The sequence below is a fragment of the Zootoca vivipara genome, chromosome 2 (genome assembly GCF_965207765.1).
Source record: "Zootoca vivipara chromosome 2, rZooViv2.hap1.1, whole genome shotgun sequence".
Lineage (NCBI taxonomy): Eukaryota > Metazoa > Chordata > Lepidosauria > Squamata > Lacertidae > Zootoca > Zootoca vivipara.
In genome coordinates this window covers 52,802,447-52,827,852 of record NC_142584.1, presented here as the reverse complement: position 1 = coordinate 52,827,852, position 25,406 = coordinate 52,802,447, and the positions used below count along the sequence as shown (strand labels likewise).

The 25,406-nt window shown below is 46.9% G+C and overlaps 1 protein-coding gene across 3 annotated transcripts; it reads left to right on the top strand.

Annotated features, from left to right (window-relative positions):
* The first annotated feature begins 25 nt into the window (after positions 1 to 25).
* Positions 26 to 18,735, top strand: GDF9 (growth differentiation factor 9). Of its 3 annotated transcripts, none has more exons than XM_035105390.3 (4): positions 26 to 568; positions 9,045 to 9,157; positions 14,507 to 14,832; positions 16,642 to 18,735. In XM_035105390.3, the coding sequence occupies exons 2-4, from the start codon at positions 9,084 to 9,086 to the stop codon at positions 17,580 to 17,582; spliced, it is 1,341 nt and encodes a 446-aa protein (XP_034961281.1). In that variant the 5' UTR covers positions 26 to 568; positions 9,045 to 9,083; the 3' UTR covers positions 17,583 to 18,735. The 3 variants fall into 3 exon arrangements, with proteins under 3 accessions (XP_034961281.1, XP_088519280.1, XP_034961280.1); XM_088663154.1 differs by lacking the exon at positions 26 to 568 and adding an exon at positions 581 to 771; XM_035105389.3 differs by lacking the exons at positions 26 to 568; positions 9,045 to 9,157 and having other exon boundaries at positions 11,946 to 14,832.
* The last annotated feature ends 6,671 nt before the right edge of the window (positions 18,736 to 25,406 follow it).

The window sequence follows — 25,406 nt, the reverse complement described above, 5'->3', positions numbered from 1 at the left end:
TAATTGGAAGGATTCCCTGCCCAATCATGGGAAAGTAGGTGGGGCTAGAATAATGAACCTGAAACTCTGGCTTCAGAGTAAAAGCGTTTCAGCCTGACCCAGATCTCCTCATGCAAAAGAGAAAAGGGAAAGCACTGGACAAAAGGATAAACTGGGGGATTTACGCCACTGATTACAGTCCAGCTCAAGGCTCAGTTAGTAACTAGAATCTTTTAAGGTATTGAAACAGCACACAGGGCAGCCGCACATTCATAATGCTCTCTGCTTAGAGTATAGACCTCACATGACTCATTTGTTTCTGAGTCTTTTATTACTTCCTTGTATATTCTTTTCTCTCTCTCTCTCTACTTGCCAGGCATTAGCAACATTTTGATAGGAAGGTTTCCAGCTCTTTGTAAGGAATATATTTGGAGTACAGAGGCACAAGTTAGGCCTTTCTAAAGGGGATGACCAGCTTGCTTTCCTAATTATGGTGTTTGTTCACAAAAGTACTCCTGCAAATTATATGCATGAGGGAAATCATGGTGTATGAAGAATTCATACTCCTATCTACGCAGGCGCCTGACAGGTATGTATTTGAATTCAGTGGTCCAGAATTAAGACCATAAAAAGTGAAACTCTAAACTGGGAGGGGCTGCAGCTGTGCAGTAGCAATTGCATTGCAGGTGTGAGTCCTTGAGTGCAACCCGAGCAGATCCAGCAAAAAGTTTTCATGCAACAGAGCTTGGAATAAGGTCGCCCTGAGATTTTGGAGAGGTGCTGCCAGCCCAGGTAGGCAATCATGAACCAGGTGGATGATTAGCCTGTCTTATGAACAATTTCCTTTGTATTCTTCTCATGGGTGTAGCTTGTGGGATCCTTCTCACAAACAAAAATCGTAATATTCTAGAGACAGAGTAAGAACCAGATTTACCTATGTCTCTTTAGCAGGAAAACCTCCCCGCTTACTCAAAACATATGTATTTTCACATTAAGCTATGGATATTGATCTCTTAAAATCCATGGGTCTCATTTGGATTTTGCTCCGTAAGGTATGAATAAAGCTGGTTGGATATATATCTGGATGGATACAGCTAGAAGCTGTACCAATCACTGCTTCTCTGCTGTAAGATACAAGTGGAATTGCAATTGACTTTCCACACTTCAGAATGGGGCATAGCACTTTTGGGGGGAGTGTACATTCCCAGGGCCGTCTCTAGGCCCGGGTCTGGTGGCGCGGGGCACCAGGGCGCCAGGCCACCAGGGGCGCCAATGCGCCCACTGCACCCACAGAGAGGCGCAGCAGAGGCCGCCCCAGGCGCGCTGGACGCAGCCCTAGGCGCGCCTCTCAGCTGTTCAGTCCGCTCTCCGGATGCGCGCTGGCCTGGGGCCGCCTCCGCAGCAGGCAGGGGCATCGCAACAGGGGTGGGCAGCGCCCCCTGGCCCAGGGCCATCCCTACCATAGCTGCCAAGTTTTCCCTTTTCTCGCGAGGAAGCCTATTCAGCATAATGGAATATCCCTTTTAAAAAGGGATAACTTGGCAGCTATGATCCCTACGGCCAGGCTGGATGGCGCAGGGCGCCCGCCCATCTGCCACGCTGGGAAACGGGGCGGGCGCCGGAGGGATCCGTCGCGCCAGGGCACCAGGCATGCTTAAGATGGCCCTGTACTTTCCCCTGAACAAACTCCCTCCACTGCACGCCAATTCTTAAATTCTATTCTTTAATTTGCATGAATAAGCTTATTTAAATGACAATTTTGTGATTACTTTCAGGACGTCAAAAATTATTAGAGGGCATTTTAGGGCAAATTTCATACATGGGGGGGGAGCGTGAATTAATACATTGCTTAAAATGGCAGCAGCCAAAAAGGCAGTGGAGGTTATTATAGTCATTCCACCCCCACTTGAACATGCTAATGATATTTCATTTCAGCAATATTGCACAAATATTTCCTTTAAAAATATAGCTAGAGACATTATAGTTCTAATTGAAAGACTGAATTTAAGAATAAGCATGATAATAAAATGACATCAAGCCTGGCATGTAATAGTGAAGATACACAGAAGTGGCAATAGGTTCACCCTGCCTGATATATCACTGCACATGTCAGAAACATGCCTCTTAGAAGGGACGGAGGAGGAGTCTAAAGCAATCTACAACTGCAGAGAGAGTGACTGTTCTATTCTTTTTAGGAAGTCAGATTTGGTAAGCCATTTTGGAAGGCAGTCTGAGAAAGGATGGAACCAGCGTAGGAAAACACAGGACCACAGCAATTTGATGATGCCATCGTATGGATGCCCCATAAAAAGTGGAAAGCATGACAATTACACACTTAATACTTACAGCGCAATCTTAGGCATGTCTACTCAGAAGCAAGCCCCAGTGAGTTCAACGGGACTTACACTTGGATAAATGGGTGTAGGACTGAGCCTAAGGCGCCCTGAGAAAAAGCTTTCATGTGAATCTCACATTTGTACTTGAGAACTGATGTATTACAAGAATCGGATAATATTTAACCAAGTTGCAGAACAAGTCTTTGACTTGGTTTAAAAGGTGCTTGGGAAAAATGTATTTCCTCCTGTAGGGAAGCTGACGATGTAGTAAATACTTCTACTGATAAGAAAGTATGTGAAGTTAAAGGAGTGGGGGGGGGTAGTAGTTCTGACTAAGCAAGATGTCTAAACTGTAACTTTTTAATCAGGTGTGTTTAACAAGAGGGTGGAGCTGAATATATCCCACTTCAACACATATCAAATCAGGTTGGAGACCCTCAAGCCCAGCGCCAATTGCAGCCCTCCAGGCCTCTGTCTGGCCCTCACAACTCTCCCCTGACTGCACACTTCTCCCGAGGCTGTATCCCTCATTGGCTCTGCTGTGTGAGCTTTTATGTGACCAAAATGCATCCTTGGACTATGATTACCAGTATCTACTTGCTTGCTTAGATGGGGAATGAAGAGATGTGTTTACATGCATAGACTTCTGACTTTTGTAGGGGTGGTCTATAGCAGGCATCCCCAAACTTCAGCCCTCCAGATGTTTTGGACTACAATTACCATCATCCCTGACCATTGGTCCTCTTAGCTAGGGATCATGGGAGTTGTAGGCCAAAACATCTGGAGGGCCGCAGTTTGGTGGTGCCTGGTCTATAGCCTCCTGTACAGAGGTAAGAGCAGGCATCCCCAAACTGCAGCCCTCCAGATGTTTTGGCCTACAACTCCCATGATCCCTAGCTAACAGGAATAGTGGTTGGGGAGGATGGAAACATCTGGAGGGCCGAAGTTTGGAGATGCCTGGGTAAGAGTCACTTCCATTACTTCACTACTGCACATTAAACCACAGAGCCTAGGACTTACTGATCAGAGGGTTGGTGGTTCGAATCCCCACAACAGGGTGAGCTCCCGTTGCTCAGTCCCAGCTCCTGCCAACCTAGCAGTTCGAAAGCACATCAAAGTAGATAAATAGGTACCGCTACAGCGGGAAGGTAAACAGCATTTTTGTGTGCTGCTCTAGTTCGCCAGAAGCGGCTTTGTCATGCTGGCCACATGACCTGGAAGCTGTACGCCAGCTCCCTCGGCCAATAATGCAAGATGAGCGCCGCAACCCCAGAGTCGGTCATGACTGGACCTAATGGTCAGGGGTCCCTTTACCTTTACCTAAAACACAACATCACTGTAGTGCACAATTGAAAAGCACATTGTCCTAAGGACACACTGAACACCCTACCTGTCCATTAGGTCAATTTTATCATTAATAAAATTGTATCTAGTTTAATATTTTCATATTGCTTTTCTGCCAAAACACAACCAATACATTTTTTTCTACAATAGCGCAAATGACATCAAAAATATGTCGGATACCTTGAAACAGAACAAAATTTTAAAACACAATAAAAATAAGCAGGCCTATATAAAACATTAAAGCCTTAAAACAGACAACAACAAAAACAACATTAACAGAGTGAGGTTCTAATCCTAAACCTTATCTGGGAGCATGTCTCAATGAACTCCATGGGACACAGTTTTGAACTGACATGTATAAGATTGCACTGTAAAACACAGTTCATACTTTTAAAGCTGACTGGAATAAATGGAGTATCTACCTCCAGTTTTTTTTTTTTTTAAAAAAGGAAGTCTGGCAGGGCTTCACTAGCAAGCAGCTTCACAAACCTGACATCAACACTGAAAAAGCCCTGATTTAAAAGAGCCTTGCAGCCTTAGATAACTCATAGCTACTGTGTTAAGGATAATACCAAACACAGACAGTAAAAATCAATCCACATGGGTTAAAAAAAAAGTGTAGTGCACTGAACAAATTAAATAAGGGGCTGGTGCTGGTAAGTGCACCCAGTGAGCTTTCTAGGTTGATGTGAGAATACAGAGTAAACTTAGATGTACAGTTATACATTTTGAGAAACACTGAAGCAGTGAGGTTACTATAACATCCTAAACACTTCGCCCGTAGGGCCAAAAAGTGTTGTTGCATTTGCAAATAGATGCACACCCTCACTTAATATAAACATCTGCAAGGACACCGGCAAGTGGACTGGGTTATTCATTTTAATCTCTGGATTTGATTATAACCATGGCCTGTGTTTATATATTTTAATCTTTGGATTTTATTATCTTTCCGTTGCAGTTTGAGGATTCAACTAATGCCACCCTCCTAGAACAACCTCTGACTAATGTCAGTATAATACTGTATGGTTCAAAGAATACAGCTTGAGAACTTTTGTCTAAAGATTTTGGAACTACAAATCATCTCCTAAACTAAATCCTCACATAAGGCATGCCCCAATCCTCCTTGTAGTAATGGGCATGTTTGCAGCGAGTATCACCAATCTCCCTGTCCCCACTAGACTTAGCCACTGAGCTGTATGTGACTTGAAGCTGCAGGGAGGAATTTTTTGTGATAAGAATCAAACCTTCACCAGTCAATGAGCATTATGGCAAGCAGGCTCTGCTGACAGCCTGGCATATGAATGGGCTGTTTCTTGTCTAGGGAGAGCTCAGCAAATCACTGGCTTAAGTGGCTCAGAATTTGACTCAAAGCAAAGGATGCAACAGGTGGCATTATCACTGCTAACCTTGCCTGCCCCCACTTTCATACCTGTTGCTACAGTGTCTTTTGGTTCTTGCATAGGGCACACTTATGACCCTTCTTAAGTGCCCTAACAAGAAAGTAAATTACTGCCTTGCACAGATTCCCCATAAAGGTTTGCAGCTAGGAGGGGGGAAATGGAAAACTACTTCAGCAACAGTGCCATTCCCTTTCATTAGCAAAAAAAAAGCAGATCTCATGAGGTCTGTGGAATGTTAAGGAATGCAGTAACTAATGGGAAGGAAAGTGCTCGACAGATACGTTTGCAGCAGTTTGAATTTTTATAAGACGACCCTGTGAACTAGTATTTCAGAGGGTTACCTATGGAGAGAGAGAAAGAAAATGTGGGAGTGGGGGGGCCAGCAAGTTCCACTCTCCTTAACAAATTCAAAAAGGTAGAGCTAAAGAAAAACACTCAGTTGTGGGTTAGTGAAACATAAATATAAAATTTTAATATTCTAATAGATAAAATATATGCTACAGATAAATATTTGGCCAATGCAAAAGGCCAAAAGAAGTGCAGAACTTCCTCATCCTTACTTTAGGGATCCCTTAGGCTGTGATTGGTTTAGAGCCATAGACATCGCTTCCTGGGTATGTGTAGCATCAGTCTGTGCTCTCTGCTATGGAAAGGTCAGGGACACACCGCTTCCCTGCAGTCTAGATCTGCCTGACACATGGCTCATTCACACTTCCGCTTGTCCCGTGCCTAGAAAGCATGGGTCTGAGAGGTTTCCCCCTTGACCTGCTCTTTCCCAAGGAAAGCCCACTCTTTAGCTCTACAAAGAGAAATCTGTAGAAAAAAACCTGATGTGTTTGCTTCAACTGAGCACTGAAGAGCAGTTTTCCCTTGGCGAAAACTGTGGGACAAGAGGAAGAATGGATTAGCCCAGTCTCTCCCTCTCCCCATGCAGGGCCATCTTAAGCGGGTCGGGCGCCCGGGCGCCATGGTGCGCAGATTGCTCCGGCGCCCCTGCCCCACCCTGTTTCTTCCTGTGGCTGGTGGGCAGGCGCAGCGTGGTGCCCCCCTACCGCAGCGTGGTGCCGGCCCTGTCCCCATCTCCATCTGCTCCACGAGACTGACACCCTCTTTGAGTCACACCAGTCACTTTGCTTTAGAAAAAATGCTCAGTGAACTTTACTGGCCCACAGCCTGGTAACCAACCTTGTCCCTATGTTCAGGCTCCTGACCAACATCTGCAGATAGTTGGCGTAGTTCAGTTAATGGAAACAAATCAGAATGATCTGTTACTATAATCAGTAAAGCTGTTTAAATCCCTTGACAGCTTTGACTACATAACACAGCACAGTCACTAAGCAATCCAGTACTCGTAAAGACAAAGTTTGTCTCCAGGTTTTCTGCAGTTTCATATAGTGAGTGTTCACATACCTGTGTGTATTAGGACAATTTGATTTGCAGTAAGATGCTGGAAGATTTTCAGGAGGATTTTTTTTAATAAAAAAAGAACGCAAATTCCCAATGAAACCATGTGGAAATGGGGAGGACTGACTTTAAGATTTGAATAGTGAGAAACTGAAATGGACAGATTCACACACCCCTATACTGAAGTCTAAACCACTGAGCCTAGGGCTTGCCGATCAGAAGGTCAGCGGTTCGAATCCCCGTGACGGGATGAGTTACTTGGTCCCAGCTCCTGCCCACCTAGCAGTCTGAAAGCATGTCAAAGTGCAAGTAGATAAATAGATACCGCTCCGGCAGGAAGGTAAATCGCGTTTCCGTGCGCTGCTCTGGTTCACCGGAAGCGGCTTAATCATGCTGGCCACATGATCTGGAAAGCTGTCTGCGGACAAACACCGGCTCCCTCAGCCTATAGAGTGAGATGAGCGCCACAACCCCAGGGTCGTCCATGACTGGACTTAACAGTCAGGGGTTCCTTTACATTTACCTTTATACTGAAGTTAGAACAGCCATATTAGGGCAGCAACTATCAACCTTACAGAAAGCAGAACTAAGGGGGAAAATGTTTTGGTATGAGAAATTGGGCTGACAGCTGTTGCTTTATTACACGCAAACTTTCAAATACAGAAGCAGTACCCTTTTCCAGGTTTCCTAACTGAATCAGCTGTGGAAAAAACCCAGAGATAGAAGTTGTTCTGCCACCTTTTGGGGGGTTGCAGGAGCATTCAATTTGCCAAATGTAATCCTGAGCAGCGCTTAAATTCACTTAAGCGACAGTATGCTGGAACTGACATACTGTACAGTAACTAAGCCATCCCTGAACACAAGCCTCTTTCTTGGAAATGACGAGAGGAGAAACTTAGGAAAGGAGTGACATTTTTATCAAGTTACAGCTGACAAGGAAAGGGGGTTATTTTATATATTACTAGTGGAATTCAGCCCGTTTAGAAACGGGCGCTAGAACGCTGCTCTCGTGCAGCGCCGGCATGGGACGGAGCTTCGGAGGTCTCCAAAGCCCCGTCTCATGCGGGAGGTGCCCGGCGAGGGGGGGGCGGGAGATCTTCTCCGAAACTCCGTCCCATGCCGGCGCTGCGTGCCAAGGCGGCGGGGGGGAGGAGCGCTTCTCACCCCACCCCCCGCCTCGCCGCGGACCTGTCCTTGCTGTCGGCGGCAGAGGGACAGGAACAAAGGAGGAGAAAGCAGCCCTTTCTCCTCCTTCCTTCCTCTCCCTCCGCCGCCGACAGCCCTTTCTGTTGGTGGTGAGGGGAGAGGAACGAACGGAGAGAAAGCAGCCCTTTCTCTCCGTTCGTTCCCCTCCCACCACCGCCGACAGAAAGCACAGATCCCGGGGTTGCCGGCTCTGTCGGGTGGGGGGAGGGAGAAGCAATCCGATCCTCTGCTTCTCCCTTCCCCCACCTGACAGAGCCAAATGCCGGCTCTGTTGGGCAGGGGAAGGGAGAAGCCGAAGACCGATCAGATCTTCTGCTTCTCCCTCCCCCCCACCCGACAGAGCCGGCAACCCCGCAGCGGGGGCTTCTCACCGTTTGCCTTCCCCCCAGGGGGAGGCAAACAGCGAAAAACCCCGCCACGCCATACTTCGGCTCCGGGACTGGCTTGGCGGCGGCGGGAAGAAGGGGAGGAATTCCTCCCCTTCTTCCCGCCGCTGCCAAGCCAGTCCCCGAGCCGAAGTGCGGCGCGGCGGGTGCTTTTCGCCGTTTGCCTCCCCCTTCACTCCGGGAAGTCAAACAGCGAAAAGCCCTCGCCGCGCCGCACTTCGGCTTGGGGACTGGCTTGGCGGCAGCGGGAAAAAGAGGAGGAATTCCTCCTCTTCTTCCCGCCGCCGCCAAGCCAAAGCCGGCTTCCCTCGGCGCCCGCTGCCGCTTCGGCCGAGGAAGCGCCGTCCCATGCCGGAGGTGCGCGGCAAGGCTGCCGGGGGGAGCGCTTCTTTCCCCCGCCGCCTCGCCGCGCACCTCCAGCATGAGACTGGGCTTCGGAGCGGCGGTTGGCGGAGCGGCGGTTGGCCGTTGTCCCTCCGTCCAATCCCTGTATCCCTGGGGCACATGCGCAGTGACCCAGGGACACACGGGACAACTGGACGCAGGGACAACATGGACATTATTATATAGGATTCTGCTGAAGCAAAATGGGGAGGAGGGAAACGTAAATTAATTCCTGGCTTATCTTTCAGGGCACACTGCCCTCACAGGACAGCCTATAAAAGGAAATTTTAAAAGTCATAAAACATCAGAAGCACAATAAAAACAACAGATTGCTGCTCAAAACCATTAATTTAAACCACTAGCAGCCAAATGCTTTCAAGCATAGCACATTAATGAAATGTGAGCTGGGATAAAAGCATCCTCAAAATTCTCCTGAAAATCAGCAGTGACAAGGCCATACACATCTCCTTGGGGAGGCAGTTCCAAAGAGACTCATCACTGGTAGACTGCTGTCTATCAAGTCTTACTAGCAGACCAGAGGCCAGGGTGGGAAGAATAGCTTTTCTACAGGCTTTTCAAAACAGCTCCCTTCTTTTTCCATTCAGAAATCATACAGTTGTTACTTACCTGGAACGTGAGGAGATATGTCAATCCTTGAAGAGCGCTTCTGTTGTGAAACTCCATGCAGCACTCTGCACATGGCCCAGGGTACTTTGGGGTAAGTGATAGAGAAAGTTAGAAAATGTAATAATAGTTCTTAGCAGATACTTAAATGTCAATGTATTGTCTCCAGGAGAATACCACCACCATCAGCAAGTTCTTTGTAATTATGCAAGAACAGGGATGTGTTTGTGGGTCTACCTGGGTAGCACAGGTGACACTGTGGTCTAAACCACTGAGCCTCTTGGGCTTGCCGGTCAGAAGGTCAGCAGTTTGAATCCCCACGACGAGGTGAGCTCCTGTTGCTTTGCTCCTGCCAACCTAGCAGTTCGAAAACATACCAGTGCTATTAGATAAATAGGTACCACTGCGACGGGAAGGTAAACGGCGTTTCCATGCACTTGCTTCTGTCCCGTTGCACCAGAAGCAGTTTAGTCATGGTGGCCACATGGCCCGGAAAGCTGTCTGCGGGCAAATGCCAGCTTCCTTAGCCTGAAGTGACCTGAGTGCCACAACCCCATAGTCGCTTTTGACTGGACTTAACCGTCCAGGGGTCCTTTACCTTTTAACCTTTACTAGGGTAGCACCTGTGAGTAACAGAACTCCCTCTTCTCATGTCAGCTCCATGTTGCAGTCTTTAAAATGTTTTTGGTTTATTTCTGTTTTCAAACATATTTAGAGAACTAATACCACCCTGAAAAAGAAAAGGGGGAGCATTTTTTAAAAAAGTGGTGACGTTCAATAGAACTACCATTTCTCACTCGTCCACCAGAACAGTGCCCTGCTATTTTAAAAAATCTTATTCCTGCTATTTATCTTTAGGATTCATATTACTGTATATTCCGGCGTATAAGACGACTGGGCGTATAAGACAACCCCCAGCTTTTCTAGTTAAAATATAGAGTTTGGGATATACTCGCCGTATAAGAAATACGACCCGGTGTATAAGACGACCCCCGACTTTTGAGAATATTTTCCTGGGTTAAAAAGTAGTCTTATACGCAGGAATATACAGTAGTAAAACAAGGAAAATGATCCCCCTTGCTACTGCATCTCCCCCATTTTAAAAGCATTGTATATCTGTTACCCTGCAGGAAAGCAATCCATCATTCAAACATTATTCAGGCTAGCCTACTGGTGGATCTTTGTGAGCACAAGAACTGTATTTATGAACAAAGTGAAAGATTTAAACATTTCCTGGAAAGGTCCTCCGAAACAAAATAGAGGGTTGGGGAAAATGTTATCTTTGCAACCTCTCGATCCTCTTTAATAAATGGGTAATTTAAAGATATTTGTAATGCATCGAAATATCTAGAAAAGCCCTTAAGGCTGCAGCATCCTTAGAAACACTTTGTACTGTATTTGCATTCCAAACTGAATGTTCCTACAGTTACTACAGCGTCCCCTGGTGGCAAGAAGGTGCACCTGTATAATGCAGGATCTGTGTTCAGCAGGTTTGGACTAGATGAACCCCAAGATCCTTCCTAGCTCTATAATTCTGTTATCCCTGCAATGATTAATGCTACATTGGCATAAGTATATTCATATAATCAAACTGCATTAAAGTCATTTATGGCACAATGATTGACAACATAGGCAAAGCTATTTTTAATGCTAGCACTACAACTATTTTATGTGAAAATCTAATTCTGCCCATGTCTTCAGTAACAATGAGGGAGAAATTTGTTTTATTTTGCAACTCAGTGAAAACCTATCTATCTATTTCACACCTCCCAAAACAATGCTTAGGCTCAAATACAGTTATTCTTTGACATTCGCATTTCTTGAATTTTGTAAGGCAGTTCTCCAATCAAAAACATTTCAAAAATATACTGAGAGATGATGTTTATAAACACACACACACACACACACACACACACACACATGAACATAACACAAAAAAATGTATAACATTACAGAAAATTGATTGCAAACATGTATTTTAGTCAAGACCACATACTGAAATATTTATATGGGTACAAAAATCATTAAAATCCGGATTAATTTTTCCAAGAGCTTTTAGAAAACAAAACAAAACACACACCTTCAAACTGATATGGAAATGTGGCAAACTGAATTATAGGCAGGAAAAATGAGAAACAGAGATCAGCCAAAATTGACAGATTTGTCCAACCCTAATCTGCAGGACTGCTTCAGAAATCAGTGGTTGCTTTGTGGCCCCCTCTCACCTGGAGAACTCAAGCAACCTCTTTCAGAGGAGGCGCACAAAGAAAAGCTTGTAGATTGTAAAAATATTGTTCAAATTTATTTTAAAAATTAAATAAGGCTTCTGATGACAAACCCAGGGTTTATGTAGATTAATGCAAGGAAGCAGCAGTCCTTGAAGTGTTGGCATTCTTGGTTGCATAAGGCTTTATGAATCAAAACCAGCTCTTCGCATTGAATGCAGAAGTCAATCAATGGGCAATGCAGTCAGGCCAAAATTGGAGTTATATGCTCAAACCATACTAGTCCCAGTCAACAATCTGGCTGCTGAATTCTGCAATAACTGCAGCTTCTGAACACCCTTCAAAGGCTGCTCCACATATAATGCGTTCTAACCTAGAGGATACCAGAGGAGAGATAACAGAAGCTAGGCTGTCCCAACTGTGATAGGGCTGCAGCTGGACCACTAACTGAAGCTGATAGAAGGCACTCCATGCCATGGAGTCTTCTCCTGCCCTCATCAACAGCAGTGAATGCAGCAGCACACCCAAAGTGCACGCTTGATGCTTCAGGGGACTGCAACCCAATCCAGAACGGGCTGAACCCCATTCATTCATCTAGGGAACCACCAACTAATAGGGTAACAGTCATATGTGTATGTGACGAAGTGTGCATGCACACGAAAGCTCATACCAAAATAAAAACTTAGTTGGTCTTTAAGGTGCTACTGAAGGATTTTTTTTATTTTGCTTCGACTCAGACCAACACGGCTACCTACCTGTAACTAGTCATATGTGGATTAAGCTTACTGGTTCTCATCTAGTCCATTACCAAAGCCAGAAATCAATTCAGCACACCCACCATCATTTAAAGGAGAAATAGAGCTACGAGTCATCAGCACATGTAATGGCAATGCTGTCTAAATCTTTGGATGACCTCACCCTAATGCACTTTACTTGTGCAAACCTAAATTCCTGGTTTGCCATGGAATCCCTCTCACAAAATTCTGACAGCCTTGAAGCAACCTGATAGTAAGGAATATGTATATATTTATCCCCATAATAAACAATGCCAATTAAAGTCAGTGATTCTATCTGTAGAAACCTAGTCACTTCTGAGAGAGAAGTTAAAGACTCGGGTTTTCAGGGGTCCGCCAATAATAACCTCCACACGTATCAAATCATAGCAAAAGAGCACTTTGAAAATTCCGTCTGGCCCCACATCATGCAAGAACCTTGCAGGGTTACAGGCTTGTTTGACGACGACGACAAGAAACCAAGCCTTCAGTGTCATCAGTCCAGTTCTGTGGAATACTCTGCTAATAGAGATTTGGCAGATGCCTTCTGGGCCAACTTTTAAACACCTCCTGAAAACTTTTCTATTCTGCCAGGCCTATGCAGGCAATTAAGGGCGCATCTCCCACAATGGGTTGCTCTGCTTTTAACTTTTTATGCTTTTGTTCTGTGGTTTTATTTTTTTTACTTTTACTGTTGTAAACCGCTTTGATACATTTTTGTGATATAGCAGTATATAAATATTTTTTTTATAAATAAATACAGTGATCCAACTTGGAGGTTGCAATCCTTTGAACAATTACTTTTCAACAAGCCCCACAGAATGCAATGTGGCTTACTTCTGATTGGACAGACATGAATTCAAGCTGCACAGCTCCAATCCTGTTTGTTTTTAATACTTTCACTGTGCTTCTGCTCAGTGCCTGTTTTCCTAGAACTCACCATGAAGTTGTTACAGTAAGTGCCACACTTTTTAACAACAAAAAAGAGGTGCCATTACTGTGTATCCTTGAGTACCCCCTGGGGGAAAAAACACTGCTTCTACTCATATACAGTATTCAAATCAACATTTGATAATGGCTACAAACCAATAAAAACAAACTATGTAAATACTTTCAACAAAGCCGAATAATAAGCAGTCATAAACCCCCCAAACTAATCTGATGCACAATTACCTGTTAGCACCGTAGAACACATTGGGCACTACATTGGAGTAAAGATGGCTTTATATGCGGTGGTGTTCTGCTCAAACTTCACAAGAAACCTCTGAAAGTCAAGGGGTCTTCAAGAGCAGCGTCCCATACAGTGGTGCAGTTAAGTAATTTTGGGCTCTGAACTGAATTGTATCACAGCTTCCCCCCAACCCCTAAGATGGGAATGAACGCACCTTACTTCGAAATGTAGCAAGCCAGCACTCTCGTACTTGAGAAGTCCTCACACTCATTCTGCTGATGAAGCCTGGGATTTCTGAAGCCTCAAAGTTCCTCCCCCAACACATATCTGAAACCCAATCAATGTTATATGGATTAGTCAAGATTTTCTTCATTCTGGGTCAGAGAAATCTCTTTGATGAGATCCTCCTGGCATTTATTTTGGTTTAAACATGCTTAGTTGATTTAAAATAAAAAAAAAGTTGTAGTTTCACTGGCCCATTATTACAGGCAGTATTAATCCCTAAATTTTTAAGAATTAAAAAAACGGGCTACTTTCCTGATTCCTTTCATTCCATTTGTCTGAAAAACAAAATCAAATAGTTAAGAGCCTTTGGCCTTCCAATCTGTCTCACGTTTCATGATGTCCTACACATATCATTATCTTTTCTTGGAAGATGATGGGGTAAAATTCAGATCAAAGACCAGCAACCATATGTGACAGTTTTCTGCACAACTATACAATGAAATGTTGCGACTACAGTACTAAAACTAAGCATATTTCAAGAACGAGGTACACTTTAGTTAATTTGGAGCAAGCAAAACAGTACAATCTATGCAAGTCTACTTTGTAGTAATCTTTATTTAGTTCAACTGGGGTTACTTCCAGGTGAGTATATATAGGGCTGCAGCCTTACTTCCAGGTAGGAGTGCTTGGGTTTACAGCATTTGCTATACTTACCTACTTAGCTTAGTTAAGCCTTGGAGTGGAGAAGACCTGGCTTAGCAATCAATTTCACAAGCAGAGGCACAAGGTGGAGTATTAAGATGATCAGTAAACTGGATTATCTCGTCAGGTGTATGTTTTTTCCTTTAATGCCTTGTTAGAAAGGAATTACACCTGGAAATTATTTAAGAAACCAGAACTGACCAGACCAGGACTGACTGACCAGAACTGCATGTGGAAAGGGTGGTTTCTTTGCTTCGACAAATCCCCATCATGAAGATTTGGGGGAAAGTACTTGTTTGTCTGTGGTCTCTAAGGCTACTTTTTTATGGTGTCTTGTGTTCCCCTAGTCCCAAGGATGAAGGGGGCTCTCAGACATCGCTGGTGTCGGAGGCCTCTGAGCTGCCTCCAGTGTTGTTGTTTCGTCCAGATGTAGAAAATAGCTATGGCCAGTTGCCTACTCTTTCCAAGTTATTGTCTGACCACCATCAGCGGGAGTTGGGAGATTGTGTGCCAGGATCACGACTGGATTCCAAAGCCCTGAGATACATGAAGAGGCTTTATAAAATGTCTACTACCAAAGAAGGATTCCCAAAGATAAACCATCTCTATAACACAGTCCGGCTCTTAACTCCATGTACTGAAGGCAAGCACCTCGCCATAGGACAAACAAAAGGTAAGTGAGGAGATATTTGATGAAAATGCCCCCCTCACATACACACACTTGGTGTTTGGGGGTTGAATTATTATCCCATCTGTAGATTTCTTGCCCTTGTAAATCAATGGAATTTCTATACTGTACTTCTTATAAAAGTACAAAAAAATACAATGTATTGGTCTTGTATTTGTGCAGGTATGCAACCTTTAGAGGTCAATAAGCTCTCTGGTCAAGCTTACATGGATCTTCTCTATGAGCAGTTCATGTTTCCAAGCATGTAGTAATGGGAATTTATCCTTTTCTAATGTGTGTCTTCATGCTGGATTTCTATTACAGGATTTCTAATGTTACTATTGGGTGTATATCCAAAACTGTATAAGAGCTTTGTTTAATTATTTGTGGGATAGGCCAAGTGGGGATTGTAATAAAGGCAATCTTAATTTTGGCAGAAAACTCGGAATGGGTCTAGTCATCTGGCCACAGTTTGGATTACTGTAATGTGCTCTTCATGGGGCTGCCTTTGAAAAGTGCTTAGAAACTGCAACTTGCTCAAAGAGCTGTAGCCAGACTGGTGACGCGCTGGTTATAGGGAGCATATGGCTTCTTCTGGGCACCATTCAAAGTGCTGGTTGTCACATATCAAGTCCTATGTGGATTCAGTCCAGGCTAACCAAAAGACCCTATTTCCCATACAAACCTGCCTGAGCTCTTAGATCTGCAGGGGAGGCCCGTCTCTTGGTCCCACTACCCTCACAAGCATGCTTGGGACACAAGAAGAGGGCCTTCTTGGTGGCTGCTCCCAAACTTTACAACTCCCTTCCTAGAGAAATTAGACTTGCTCCTTCCTTCCGTGTTTCTCATATTATAAGACATGTCTTATATTTATTTTTCCCTCAAAAAAACACACTATGGCTTATTTTCAAGGGATGTCTTATTTTTTTTCCTCCTTCTCCTGCCGCGGCCAGCATTGCTGCTGCGCCTATCACTATGTCTTATTTTCGGGGTATGGCTTATATTCCTTGAATGCTTAAAAATCCTGCTATGGCTTATTTTATGGGTATGTCTTAAAATATGAGAAACAGGGTTGTTGTCCATATGCTGGCAGGTGTAGGCTTTTTTGTTGCAACAGGCTTTTAGGAACTGCCCATTTTTAAGAAAAAGGATTGAGCTGTGATGTTTTTATTGAAATGATCTGTATGCTTTATTAGATTGTGTGTGCATTCAATTGTTTTTTAATGATTGATTTTCCCCTATGTAGTAATTTTGGTGGCATTTATATCTGTTTAGCACTGTCTGTTAGCAGTTTGGATTTAATAACTTGTAACAATTGAGCCCTAGTTAGGATCCAAACCTATTAGTCATACCTTGGATCCTGAACACCTTGCGAGTTGAACATTTTGGCTCATGAGAGTTTCGTTTTGTGAACGTTCTTTGGAACCCAAACATCCAACGTGACTTCCGATTGGCTGCAGGAGCTTCCTGCAGTCAATTGGAAGCTGCTCCTTGGTTTCCAAATTTTTTGGAGGTCGAAAGGATTTCCGGAACGGATTCTGTTAGACTTCCAAGGCACCACTATATTCTAATGGCACTGTTACAGCCTGGAAAGTCAAGAGAAAGAAATGCAAGTTTTTGGTCCCTCTAAAACATTCTGGGGTTGCTCTAGGAATAAACTGCATCTTTAGAGTAAGACAGGCAATTGAAATCTTCCCTGATACTTACAATGCTATGGGAAAGCTGGAGTTGTGAGGAATTTGCTGCTTAAATAACATAATATTAGGAACAAATTGCTATCATTGGTACAAAGTGTTTTTTTCTTTCTTTTGGCAGGAGACCTTCGTTCTCCAGACTTCCTCTTCAGCTTGGACCGTGTTACTGCTTTGGAGCACTTAGTCAAGTCAGTCTTACTCTACTCATTTGATAAACCATTTTCTAAATCATGGGCTGTTACATGTACAGGTAATCTAGTTGTAAATATGGATGGTGCCTCTGGTCATTCACACCCCAATATTGAACATGCCATGACTTTCCATTTTCAACTTGGACACAAACGGGCAGAGATTGATGTGACCTCTTTTATCTGGCCTCTGATAGCCTCTAACAATAGAAGCGTTTCCATGGCTGTGAATATTGTTTGCCCGAATGACCAGCCCTCCAACTCCAAACAGGATCCCTTTAATATTACACGGGCATCACTTTCTCTTCTCCTGTACCTCAATGACACCAGTGAGCAAGCTTACCGTACATGGGATTTTCTCAAGCACAGGAGAAGGAACTTCATGGGAGCCAGGCTGGAGAGGGGTCCTTTCGCAGGTCTTGGAGGAGAGGCAGGAAAAGACCTCAAACAGAGCACGAGAAAGCCTCGTCGCCGAAGAGATGGAGATGGGCAAGAGGAAAACATATCAGTTTCCATAGACAACTTACGTAAGTACTACGAACAGTATCTTTTCCCACAAAATGAATGTAAACTTCACGACTTCAGGCTGCAATTCAGCCAGCTGGGCTGGGACAGTTGGATAATTGCCCCACACAGATACAATCCTCGCTATTGCAAAGGTGACTGTCCAAGAGTACTTAGGCATCGCTACGGCTCCCCTGTACACTCGATGGTACAGAACCTCATACATGAAAAAATAAACCCCTCTGTCCCCAGGCCCTCCTGCATTCCTGCTGAATACAGCCCCCTGAGTGTCTTGAAGGTAGAGCCTGATGGATCAATTGTGTACAAAGAATATGCGGATATGATTGCTACCAAGTGCACTTGCCGATAAAGCCAGTCCTGATTTATTAATAATTGCAATATGGTGTTTTCCCTTAACGGTAGAATGAATGTTGGTTAAAAAAGAAGAAGACTTAGAATGGTGTACTGAGGCAGGTATTTTCAGGACAGCATTTAATTAGCCCCTTCTGATTTGAAAGAGGCAAAGTATGGGCATAAGGAGGTTTCCTTTTTTCTTCAAAATGGGAAAAAAGACATGAATTGTGAAATGTTTTGGCTAGGGGGAGGGGGGAGCACTGTTTCTCTAGATAAGCAAAAAAGTAGAATACCTGTCCTTTCATGGCACTTTGGTAGTATTCTTCTTTAATCCTCATGTTGAAAATATTTTTTATTTTGAAGAAATTTTATGACAAGTGTTTGGGCACAGAAGGTTTTATTATTGCTAACTGCTCAATCACTTAGTTTTAATAAGTACTTTTAGTGATTGAAACTGGTTGTCTGAGACAGCTCCTGTTCTTTATTATGATGACTACCAGATGTAAAGGTTCGTTTAAAGCAATGAATAACCTTTTGTTTAACTTTGAAGGCTCTCATGTTACAAAAGAATGTAATCGTAAAAAAATGTCCTAGTTGTGTGTCTAGGAAATACCTTACTAGGGTGGCTAAACACGTTGCAAAATCCTGTGTGAAGACACTTCTGAGTGGGCAGTAACCTGTAACCTGCATGCAGATCATACATGCAGCTTTCTACATGTAACACAGGCATGGCTTCATGCAAGTTTCATGCTAAGTTCTACACAGAAGTGCCTTCAAACAGATCGGTGTGGGAAGTGGCCCACATTTCTGTCAATTGAATGGAGGGCGCTGGGAAGGAATCTGTTGAACTTGTCCATGAGCCTACATCAGATTGGATTGATGAGCTCTGTTAAATATGGCATTCGGAAATGTTCAAATGCTTGCTGTCTTCTATTCTGGTTGGTTTATGAACAGGAAACAAAATTCACCTAAACACAAAATTAAAATACAAAGTTACATTCTAGTGTAATAGGTAAGCGTGTCTGTAAATGAAAAGTAGGTGGGTTCTCCAGTGATAAGCTAGCTCAAAGCATTTTAATGATTCCTTTCTTCTGTTGCTGAACTGAAATTCTGTCTGAATGTATTTGTAAACCTGAACACTTGCTGGAAATAAATGTGAAGCAGTTATAGCTTGGCTTGTTTGTTTGCTCTTTCCAGAGAATAATTGTGTTTCACTCATTTTCTTTAACAGGCCACTGACAACCCAAGTTCACGATCTCAGTTAGAGGGGAAATGCCGCCACACCAAAACAAGGTAGTGACTTCTACACCCTTGGGTGGGAGGGACTCCCCAGACATGTGAACTAACTAGCTAACCAAAAACAAAACACAAATAACTTATGGGATGTTTAAAGAGAGAGAAGAAACCTCTATAACTCATCAGCTACATGGAGAGGAAACTTTGGGGTTCCTGCTGAACACCAAATCCCGCTCTTTGCTCTCCCTTCGTTTAGGGAGGCAGCGGTTGGGGGGGACAAAGAGGACACATTGCTGCACAGTCACAGCTGAACAAAAATCCTGGATTTTGCCATTGTTTTCTATGGACAGTTCTCACTGCCACCACAGGGGGGGGGTCTAAAGGAACTGGAAGACTATAGCCTTGTTTGCATGTACAAAAAACGGTGTGAGAGCTTAACTGCAAAGGGAGGGGTTGGTACATTATGACAATGCATGGTCCTTTGAATTGATGTTCTTTTGAATGCATGCATAGGGCTTGTGCGTTGAGCAATTAAATATGTGGTTGGGGAAGTTGAAACATGGGGTGCTGATGGTTTGGGGTGGAGGACAGGAAAATGGAAGCGAAGAGAGAGATAAGGCATGCTTAAGCCCCGTAACTGCTCAAGATCTGTGAGGTGCACATTATGAAGTTCAATGCTCCTGCCCATGCTAAAGAAACAAATAGTGCTAATTTTTTTTAAAAGTAGGTCTTTGTTGGCTACCTAAGATTTTTGCAATGAATACCATAGGCAGGCCTCTGTGAGAACGGAGGTGGGTGCTGTGACAAGAGGTGGTTAATTAGTTCTTAGCTGTGTTCTCCTTACTAAACAGTATGTACATGGGTTGCTTCTGCTGCTATTCTGAAGAACTTGCTTCCAATGTCACCTCATCGGACTTCATCTCTCTAAAAAGCCAATAAGCAAATCATTATTATGCAGCACATTGTGTATGTACAGAAGGTAGACACACAGAATATTACTGTGAGGGACAGGGGATATCGCGAAGTCCCTCCCCTCCTGAGTTCAAGCCCGTCCCCGAGCAAAGGGGAAAGCAGGGAGAGTTCCGATTCCAGTGGGGAAGCAGGAAGTCGTGTCCGAGGCTCAGGCAAGGTAGAGGAGCCAGGGTCCCAGGTGGGACAGGAAGGGGCAAGCAAGGGGGGAAGACCCATCCCCCCAACTCCAGAATTACGCAGGAAGAGGAGGGGCAAGAGGATGGGTCTGCCAAAGCTTTTGTGTTGGAGAAAGACGCGCCAAAAGCCATTAGGAGGTTCTGAAACCGACTGACCACATCACTCCGTGTAAATAGCAATGACTTGAGCACTGTAAATACGCAGCACCAATAAAAGAATAAAATGCAGAGCTGCGTGGCGTCGTTACTCTGAAGTAGTCCACTCCGGCCACCGTGACAGCAACCTCCTAATCATTTTTGGGCTACTTTGGAGTTGCCGGGATGAGCGTGTCAGAGGCGGAGAAGTGGCGGCAGATCGCGGAGCAAGCCCAGCTAGAACTGCAGCAGCTGTCGCTGCAGGCGCAGGGAGAATTGAAGGCAGCTAAAGAGGAGACTAAGAAGGTCCAGGACGACCGGCTACAACTTGCGGAACAGGTGAGAGAGCTTCAGGAAAAAGAGCAGCAATTAAGGGCGGTGGCGGTAGACCTCCAAAACAAGCTGGATGCAGAGAAAAACAAGGCGGGAGGGGCACCCCAAGTCCAAGTGCTGCCAGGAAGGAGAGCTGGGACCCTAGTTAGCAAGTTCAATGGAGACCCGAAGGAATTTCAAGGCTTTGAGACTGAGATTGTGTATGCTCTTGAGCTGCACCACGATGAGTTCCCTGATGATGAGCACAGAGTAGCGTTTATTGTGGAGCACCTTACCGGGGCAGCCAGGGAGTGGCTAAGACCGTTAATTGCAACAAGGAATCCTTGCATGAAGAATGTCAAACTATTTCTAGAAGGTTTGAAAACGATGTATTCGTCCGATAGTCATATGGACCAGACTAAGGAGGAACTTCATAATTTACGCCAAGGAAATATGACAGTTCGCGCGTATTGGGCGAAATTCACCATGCTGGTGCACAGATTGGGGTGGGAACTGGGGTCCCCCCCAATGCAAGCGGCGTTCTACTTGGGGTTGCATGAGGAGGTGAAGGATGAGCTCTCGAGAGGTCCAAAGCCCAGTGATATGGATCAGCTGAGCAAAGCGGCTCTGGCGGTGGGGGTGAGACAGGAATCCCGGTGGAGCGACAAACAAGCAACGCGCGCAAAGCGGGCTTGGTTCCCACGGTCGCAGGAGAAACCACTCCCCCAACAACCCTTTCAAGCCACGCCTGGGGCCAGCCAGGACCAGGAACCCATGCAGATTGATAGCGCGCGCGCGCGGGCTTTTCAAACCCCAGCGGCGCCAAGACGCAAGGAGGGAAAGGGCGGGAATTGCTTTCTCTGCAACTCCCCCCAGCATCTCGTCAGAGACTGCCCACATCGCAGGGAGTGGCAAGGAAGGGCGGGAACGGTGGTGCCCTCCCCCACTGACGCAGCACCACAGCAGGGAAACGGGAAAGCCTGGCTGCAGGAGACAAGGGGCAGCAGCCAGGCACAGTCAGCAGACAACAGCCCCAGCCCACCCACCCGCACAGAGAGGAGCAGAGCCAGCCCACCCCTCCCAGAGCAGGAGTGGTTCTAGAAGTCACGCTAACGCTCCCTAATGGCTATCCCCTGACAGTCCTTGCCTTAATTGACAGTGGTGCCTCAGCGAACTTCTTCTCGAGAAACTTTGCAGAAGAGCACCAGATCCAGCTTCTGCAGCTGGATTTTCCCCTTCACGTGGCAACCATTGACGGCAGAGAGCTGCTGGGGGGGGGCCATCACTCATCAAACCCCCCCCATGAGAATGACGGTGGGAAGGCACTCAGAGACACTGGCATTCAACGTCACCACCATCTCAGACCCCCCCATCGTCTTGGGCATGAGCTGGCTGGCGCGCCACGACCCCTCCATCAGTTGGCACCAGAGATGCATCACTTTTGGATCGGACTTTTGCCTGGAACATTGCATGCAGCACCAACCAGGGGAGGGGCCTCCGATAGCCACGGTGGCCACCATGCACGTCAAAGGGGGCGAGGCGATACCCAAGCCGTACTGGGACCTGCAGGAGGTCTTCAGCGAAGCGGAGTCCGACCACCTACCCCCACACAGGCCTTTTGACTGCCAGATCAACCTGGTGCCAGGGGCAACTATACCCCCAGCCAAGCTGTACGCCATGTCAGACCAGGAACTGGAGGATCTGCGCGCTTTCATCGACAAGAACCTCAAGCGGGGGTTCATCAGAGAAAGCAAGGCAGCAGGGGGCAGCCCGGTCTTCTGGGTGGACAAGAAAGACACGCAACAGCGCCGCCTGGTGGTGGATTTTAGACGGCTGAATTCGGTGACAGAGCCAGTGGCTTTCCCCATGCCCAGAGTGGATGATCTCCTGACAGCAGCACGCAGGGGCAAGATTTTCACCAAGCTAGACCTGAGGGGGGCGTACAACTTGATCAGGATCCGGGAAGGCGATGAGTGGAAGACCACGATGTTCACGCCTCTCGGCTCTTTTGAATATCTGGTGATGCCCTTCGGTTTGCAAGGGGGCTCAGCATGCTTCCAGGCCTTCATGCACCACGTCCTGGGGTCCCTCCTCTTCAAGAACTGCCTGGTCTTTCTGGATGACATCCTTATCTATTCCAATGACCCAGTGCAGCATGTGAAAGATGTCAGGGAAGTGTTGCAGCGCCTGAAGGAGAACCACCTGTATGTGAAGCTGGAGAAGTGCAAGTTTCACACCAAGGAGGTGGACTTCCTGGGCTACAAGCTGTCAGACAAGGGGCTGGCGATGGACAAGGACAAGGTGCAGGCCATCCTGGACTGGCACAGCCCCAGGACGCGCAAAGATGCCCAACGCCTACTAGGCTTCGCCAACTTCTACAGGAAGTTCATCAAGAACTTCTCTCGCGTTACGGCTCCCATCACTGACTGCCTGAGAGGTAAGCAGAAGTTCAGGTGGACACCAGAGGCGCAAGCAGCGTTCGAAAGCCTCAAGAGGGTGTTCGCCTCGGACCAGAACCTGTTCCACGTGGTCCAGGACGCGCCCCTACGCATTGAGACAGATGCTTCTGAGAAAGCTGTGGGCGCCATTTTGTTGCAACTGGACACCAACAGGGAGTGGAGACCCTGTGCCTTCTTCTCCAGGAAGTTGACACAGCCCGAGCGCAACTACACCGTGTTTGACAAAGAACTTCTTGCGATCCACGCTGCGTTCAAACATTGGAGACACTTCCTGGTGGGCGCCAAGCACCCCATCCAGGTGTGCACAGACCACAAGAACCTGGAGTTCTGGAGAACTGCCAGGGTGCTCAACCAGCGGCAGATACGGTGGGCAGAGTTCTTCTCGAACTTCAACTTCTCCATACACTACATCCCGGGAGAGCAGAACGTCAGGGCGGATGCCCTCTCCCGCAAGCCAGAGTACATGGAGGAGGAGGAGCCACCAGCCCCAAGGCACATTTTCCCCCCGTCGGCATGGTCCTGCGGAGCAGCAGTGGTGAGCGAGGCAGAACTCACAGCACTGACGGCAGCGGATGACTTTGCCAACCGCATCTTCAGAGAACTGAGAGGGGGGAGGGAGCAGGCAAAAGACTTTGCAGAACGCAGAGGGCTGCTTTTCTACAAGGGGGCACTGTACCTGCCCACCACCCAGCTCAGACGTACGGTCCTCAAACAGATGCACGACAACCCAACGGCGGGGCATTTTGGAAGGGACAAGACCACTCACCTAGTCATGAGACACTTCTGGTGGCCAGGGGTGAGGGAAGATGTTCGAGACTATGTACGGGGCTGTGACACCTGCCAGCGGGCAAAGGTGGTCAGAGCAGCGCCACCAGGGTTGCTGGAGCCCTTAGCCACGCCACACAGGCCGTGGGAAGTGCTGTCCATGGACTTCATCACAGATCTGCCTTCTTCCCGGGGTAAGACCGCAGTGTTGGTGGTGGTGGACCTCATGTCCAAAATGTGCCACTTTATACCGTGTGCCAGGGCAGTCTCTGCAGAAGAGACAGCCAAACTGTTTGTTGATCACGTTTTCAGACTGCATGGATTACCTTTAAGGGTTATTTCGGATCGTGGCCGCCAATTTGTTTCCAGGTTCTGGCGGCGGCTCATGAACCTCCTGCAGGTGGAGGTCAGCTTGTCGACGGCTAGACACCCGCAGACCAACGGACAAGCGGAGAGGGTCAACGCCATTCTGCAGCAGTACCTGAGATGCTACGTCAGCCAGAGGCAAACGGACTGGGTGGATCGCCTGCCACTAGCAGAATTTGCCTACAACAATGCAGTGCACGTCTCCACAGGGGTGTCGCCCTTTAAGGCCAATTACGGGCGCGACCTCAGATCTTTCCCAGAGAGGGAGGGGGAGGAGGAGGAGGAGGGCCCACAGGCTGAGGATTGGGCAGAGGAACTGGAGACGGTGCACCAGCAGCTCAGAGAACACTTGGAGAGGGCCAAGGAAGCGTACAAAAAGGGGGCAGATCGCCACAGGCGACTAGGGGAGGTCATCAGGGTGGGGGACAAGGTGTGGTTGTCCTCGGAGGGCCTTCCCACCAGAGGGAGGTGCAAAAAGCTGGCACCCAAAAGGCTGGGCCCCTTCACGGTCACGCAACAGGTCAACCCGGTGGCATACAGGCTGGCACTGCCAGAGGACATGAGGGTGCATCCAGTGTTTCATAGATCGCTGCTGTCGCCGTACAGGGAAAGCAGCAGGCTCCGAGACAGCGAACAAACCCCCGAGGGAGGGGGGGAGAGGGAAGGCAGGGAGCAACTCAATGAGGCCACGGCCATCCTGGATTCAAGGTGGGGGGTGGGGGGACTGGAGTACCTCATGGCATGGGAGGATGCTCCACCGTCCCAGAATGAATGGGTCCCAGCCACTCAGATACAGGAGGAATTCTTGGTGGAAGAATTTCACGCCCTCTTTCCCCACAGACCCAAGCCCTGGCACATGGAAAGGGAGGGGGAGGAGGAGGAGGCACGGGAGAGCAGCTCACCATGGCGCTGGGAAGCGGAGTTTGAGGAACCAGAGGATGAGGTATGGGTGTCACCGAGATCCACCCAGTCAGAGGAAGGAGCAGATTGGCAGAACGTTTTTACCCCCACCAGCTCTGACGCCACGGACTTTTTGGGATTCCCGTCCGCCCAGGCGGAAGGGGGGGGCTCGCAGGACTGGGGGGAGGTATTCACACCAACGGGCTCGGAGAGCACTGAGTTCTTAGGCTTCCAGTCGTCACCAACACATGGGGGGGGCCTGGGGAGGGGTGAAGGAGAGCTTGGGAGGGGGGTGGATGTGAGGGACAGGGGATATCGCGAAGTCCCTCCCCTCCTGAGTTCAAGCCCGTCCCCGAGCAAAGGGGAAAGCAGGGAGAGTTCCGATTCCAGTGGGGAAGCAGGAAGTCGTGTCCGAGGCTCAGGCAAGGTAGAGGAGCCAGGGTCCCAGGTGGGACAGGAAGGGGCAAGCAAGGGGGGAAGACCCATCCCCCCAACTCCAGAATTACGCAGGAAGAGGAG

Excerpts from the sequence above, each read along its gene's own strand:
- GDF9 (XM_035105389.3), top strand. The coding sequence starts at position 14,430 with ATGAAGATTTGGGGGAAAGTACTTGTTTGTCTGTGGTCTCTAAGGCTA. Across the intron at positions 14,833-16,641 it reads CGCCATAGGACAAACAAAAG|GAGACCTTCGTTCTCCAGAC; the intron begins GTAAGTGAGGAG and ends TTCTTTTGGCAG.